The sequence below is a fragment of the Polypterus senegalus genome, unplaced genomic scaffold, assembly GCF_016835505.1.
Source record: "Polypterus senegalus isolate Bchr_013 unplaced genomic scaffold, ASM1683550v1 scaffold_1453, whole genome shotgun sequence".
NCBI classification, from domain to species: domain Eukaryota; kingdom Metazoa; phylum Chordata; class Cladistia; order Polypteriformes; family Polypteridae; genus Polypterus; species Polypterus senegalus.
The window spans coordinates 1-5,357 of record NW_024379727.1 but is presented as its reverse complement, the minus strand read 5'-3'; the positions used below and the strand labels follow the sequence as shown (position 1 = coordinate 5,357).

The 5,357-nt window shown below is 43.5% G+C and overlaps 1 protein-coding gene across 1 annotated transcript; it reads left to right on the top strand.

Annotated features, from left to right (window-relative positions):
• Nucleotides 1-2,945: 2,945 nt before the first annotated feature.
• On the top strand, nt 2,946-5,351 carry LOC120519971 (zona pellucida sperm-binding protein 4-like; the record flags this gene model as incomplete). The annotated part of the gene is made up of 10 exons (XM_039742682.1): nt 2,946-3,120; nt 3,200-3,321; nt 3,412-3,484; nt 3,596-3,759; nt 3,861-4,019; nt 4,290-4,387; nt 4,461-4,588; nt 4,711-4,894; nt 4,971-5,118; nt 5,298-5,351. Coding segments are annotated over exons 1-10 (1,287 nt in total), but the record flags the coding sequence as incomplete, so codon positions are not given.
• Between the last annotated feature and the right edge of the window lie 6 nt (nt 5,352-5,357).

The following is a 5,357-nucleotide window of genomic DNA, read 5'->3' as shown; positions in this document are numbered from 1 at the left end:
ACTCGTTTACCAATTTGAGAAATTAGGGTTTCAAGCAGCACAATGTAAACAGTTTTTCCACCTCTTCCAGCACTTGAGGGCTCTGCCTGGTTAGTGCTGTAACTCCTTTTGCAACATCAGCTGCTTTAATAGATTCTTTCTGCTTTAGCATAGTGAATCATAGGTTTTGCCTTCTTGTACTCTTTCGTCAAGATCAGTAACACGAACGACACGCTCATACTTTTCAATAATTTCTTTCTTTACTTCGATTTCAATTTTCTGCAAAACTTTCTTCTCACCACTCTTCACTTGCTAAGAAGCCATGGTTAACTGCATAGGTACACGATATACTGTTTAGCACAAAGAGATCACAGATAAAGCATGCACGTCTGACTGAGAACAATGAACAAGAAGCGGCTCAACACTAAATACAGTAATTGTGCTCTGTTTCATTTCCCTTCCAGTTTGTGCGCACTGATGATTTCCTTATACGTGATGATTTGTTCTCGGTCAGACATGTGTGCATGCTTTCGCTGTGAAATCTTTGGCACCATTCGAACGGAAAGGGAAACTGGCTTGTTCATATACCAAGTGTGTGGTCATGAACAGAGGCAAAAGTTTGGCAAACATTTTGGTCGTAAACCGAGTTGTATGTGTACCGAGACGTTCATGAACCGAGGCACCACCATAAATCAAGTAAATGATCAAGGGCTAGGTGAAGAACATCAAGGGCTTATGTTGTGCCCCTCGGACCTCGGATGTCTACTGGCGGCCCCCGGAGGGCAAGCTGGCAAATAAGAATTTGATGACTTTCGGGGTTTTGTGAGGGGTAAGACAATCAAGTCATGTCTTGTTTTATAGTGGGTGTCACTTTTCTTTACATTCTTAAGCCACATTCACCTTTTTCATTTTGCTCAAACCAGCACCGCGGTCCCTTCATTTCACAAGCTTGTCTGTTTTCTCCTCCTCTCTCCCAGTCTTAAGATGAGAAGAATGACAGTCAAGACACATCTTGAGTGTTTTACTGGTTGTCAGATGGAAGGAGGGAATAACTAGAATACTACATTAGATTAGTGAAAGGAAAACTCTCTGTGATTCATCAACGGTATATCGTTTCACGAATATCTAGTGGTTTGTCATTCGCTAGATGAATTCGCGTTTGGACAGACTGACTAAATTTACCGCACAATCAAGAGGCGACCAACCACAGACATGTCGGCGATCCATTGAAGAACTACAAACGAATGAGGCCGGCGTAAGGGATCAGCTGCTTAGCACTCACGTGGAGCACAATGCTGAATCGATTCGTTTGTGCTCGCCGATGGATTCACACGAAGCACTAAAAGAAGTCTTATAGAAAGAAGTAGCTAATCATGAGACTGTAAAAATACATCGCCAAGTAGAAATGTAACTAAATGGAAGGTTGAGATATGTGTTATAAAATGTAATGGAGTAAAAGTAAAAGATTCTGCAGATAAATCTTCTTAATAAAATTACAGAAAAAAAAACAAACAGTAGTAATTCTACTTGTTACTTTCCACCACTGCTGCCCACTTGCCTTGAGATGCCAACTCAAAAAAACAAAAATCTTGACCAGTGTTAACCTCTTACACAAAATATTTGACGAACAAAAAGCTTATTTCAAAGCAACTCTACACTCGGTTTATTACACCTCCATTCCAATAAATGTTTGAAGACTTTTTTGAAGTAGTTTTATTTATTTATTTATCTTATTATGGGCTACATTTTTTTTTTTTTTTTATCCCAGGACTCATCTCATGCTATATGTCACTGCAAAGTCGTTGATTGTCAATTGACAAATGTTTTAGTTATTAACCCATCAGTAGAAATAAATGCACTTGTGAAAAGTTACATAAGGTAAAAATACATGGAAATTGAATTTAGCCGCTTTTAAGGGCTTTTTTGTATTCGGTTATTTAGACACGGACAGGTTCGTGGACAAACGCAAAAGAAAGGACAGGCACACGCATCAGTAAAAGAAACTTTCATTTTTGAAACGATGAGCCCCCTGTTCTACTTTCCGATGACATCGCGATGCCCTTGTGTGTGAGAAACGAAAGTGGGGCGAATCAACGAAGAGAAGTCCACACTGCACCAGGGGTGAAAATTTAAAGGCTGAACACTATCTAAATCAAAATAAGTCTAAAAAAAAAACCCTTTATTAACCACAGCTAATGAAAGTATTTTAATAACTGGATTCACAGCACTGTGACGCACTGGTGCGCGACTGCATACCTTAACGAGGTGCATCGTAAATGAGTCCGTTAATTGCTAGGATTCGCCGTTGTCGGGAAACTCATCTCCAATACTAGAACAACCGTGCTAAACAATGAAATGAAATAAAGGGTTAAAATGAAGTGCTAAAAAATGAAGAGAGAAAGAGAAAATTGGGAAATAGATGTTAAAAAAGTTGAACAAAAACAGTGAAAGAGCACAATACATTTTTTTTTTAATGGAGAATTTTTTTTTTATATGTCATTTCCGCAAGGATTTTCAAATTAAACAATACGGCTGATCTAAATATTAGTCATTAAGTCTCCAGAATTCAAATACGTTTTGTATTAAAAAAAAAAGCATTCAGCAAGACCCCCTTTCTTTTAATTTATTTATCAGTACTTACTTAACGGGTCATTCCCAAGCCTTACAAATCCCCTCTTTAGAAATACTCGTACCCGTAGCTGACATGTTTCTCCTCTTTTTTTCTTAGTTGATATTTAATGATTTCCATCACTAATTTAACAGATCGCACTGCTGAGCGGTCACTTACACGCGGTCATCCACTGCACATATCAGTCCGATGCCGTGACGTGCTGATTGATCAATAAAGCCGCACGAGCAGAAGGCGTGCCTCCGACTTACCGCGCCTTCTCACTTCACTTGCGCGCGCCGCCGCCGCTGATGATTTAAACCTGCGCTCGCGCGTTCTTTGCTCATCTGGTGTTTCTGTTTGGCGAATTCACAGCATGGCGCGTTTAGATTGTTGGTGCTATTTCTGGCTTGTCGTTTATTTGACGGGGGTGCAGTCTGTTTATGCGGCGTCAGGAGACGTGACCAAAAAATGCGATGGTGACAAGACGATGATGCTGTCATTTGCCGGCTCTCAGAACGTTTTTCTTCAAAGTGAGTGCGGCGTGTCCTCGGCACTGTGACTTGTCAGCTCCTGCGTATTCCAGTAAAGCTGGTAAACTATCTTTTTTAGAGACGAATGGTGGACTGGTAAAGGTGACCAACAATCTTCCAGGATTTATCATCCGTGAAAAGTCGGGCCGCACCACACTAACTGTGCCCTTTTCTTCAACGTACGGTTATGCGTCTGAGAAGGTGAGTAGCGCCGACGCTTCAGCCGTTGGTTGCTGTTTTTATATTAAGTTGTATGTCACTTGTGGTCTGAGCCTCTTCTGCTCACTTTAGAGCTCCCAATACGTCGTGACCATTGCCGTTGGATCTCGCTCAAATCTGAAAACCTTCACATGCCCTAAGCCAGGTATGCTTCTGTTCAGGGTTGGAACATGGAGTGTCTTTCCTTTTTTTTTTTTTTAAATGTGTGGTTTTTATTTATTTTATTTTTTTTATTTATTTTTTTTTTTTTTAAAAGGTCGTCGAGTTCTTAAGCTTCCGGCTGATAGATGTGCAGTTGTGGACCGAGAGAACTCCCTTGTGGAGGGTCTTCATCCATCACTCAAGCAGACTGTGAAGCCAGCAACTGTTGCTATGATTCAAGCAGCAGCAGCACCAGTCCATGCTACTATGCCAATGATGGTGGGTGGTGGAGTGTGAGTGGGTAAAAGGTGGCTGCTACTGGATATTCATGTGTGTGTTTGCTTTGGCCAGTGACTGTGCAGTGCACCATGGATGGCCAGTTTGTGGTGGTGGTGTCTGAGAATGTGACCCTTCCTCCCCTGGATCTTGGGTCCATCCAGCTGGTGGACAGCAGTTCTCCCAGCTGCAGCCCTGTGACCATCCTGTCCAGCTTTGTCATGTACCAGTTTCCAGTCAGTGCCTGTGGGAGCACAGTTCAGGTGAGACTCCATCTTGGTGATACGTAGCAGCAAGCACTCCAGGTTAACCATAGCAAGCTAGAGAGCTGTGTAATCTGATCTCCGTATTAGATGTGGTGGATGTAATATTTAGTCCTCCATTCTGTAGTTCATCTGCCCTAGTAAAGGGATGAAGTTTGTCCTAAAGTTGTTGGACCATACACACCTTAGAATTACTGCCGACTATGAAGTCCTGCAGATGGTTCCATTTCTAGGTTAACAACAAGACATTTCTAATCTCGACTGTTTCAGCTGGCTAGTGGCAATGTGACTTACCAGAACACTATGTCTGCTGCCATCGCTGTGAGGACTGGACCAGACGGCTCCATCACCAGGGACAGTGTCTACAAGTAAGGCTTCTGAACCTGCTTCCTCTAACCCTAAATGTGCTCTACCTGCATGATGTGGTGTTTCTCTCCTCAGGTTATTCTTCCAGTGCACCTACTCGGGAAGCCAGGAAGTGCAAGTGGAGGCTGAGGTGTATACTGTGGCACCACCTCTTCCAGTAGTAGAGCAAGGACCATTTGACCTGGAATTGGTCATTGCTACAGGTACTGTAGGGGGTCACTGATTGTGCTATGATCAATGATCATTCTCAGTGTCAGCCAAGTCACACTGAGAATGAAGATCATGTAGTGATGGTGTGGCAATTCTACCTTCTCTCCATGGCCAGATTCCTCCTATGGCTCCTACGATGTGGACTACCCAGTGACCAAAACTCTGAGGGACCCTGTGGCTGTGGAAGTGCACATCGTGAACAGGACTGACCCTAACCTTGTGCTGACTCTTGGGGACTGCTGGGTCACCCCAGGACCTTCTGCTTCCAGCCAGCCCCAGTGGAGCCTTCTGGTGAATGGGTAGGTGACCACCCTGTGGAAGGGTGGGGTGTAGAGGGTGGCTGTTCAGTGTTAACTGGGGGTCTGTTTGTCCCAGGTGCCCATACACAGGTGACAACTATTTGACCAGCTTGGTGACAGTGGACAGCACATCTGGAGTGGCCTACCCAAGTCATTACAAGAGATTTGTGTTTGAGATGTTTGCTTTTGTGGACCCTGTAGCTCGGCAAGCCTTGGCTGAAAAGGTGGGTTTTGTGGCAAAGGGTAATCCTGCCTTGTGGTTTCTGTAGTCTTTCTTGAAATACTGTGGTGGGCTTCAGTTTGGAGATTTGTGTATCCATACAACTCGGTGAGGGCAGAATCTTCTATGCTGTGTGGTATCTCATTTCACAAGGAGCCCAATGTCCTTGGCTTTTCTCTGTAGATCTTCATTTACTGTGTTGCTGCTGCCTGCTATCCCTCTGCCACAGACCCCTGTACTCAG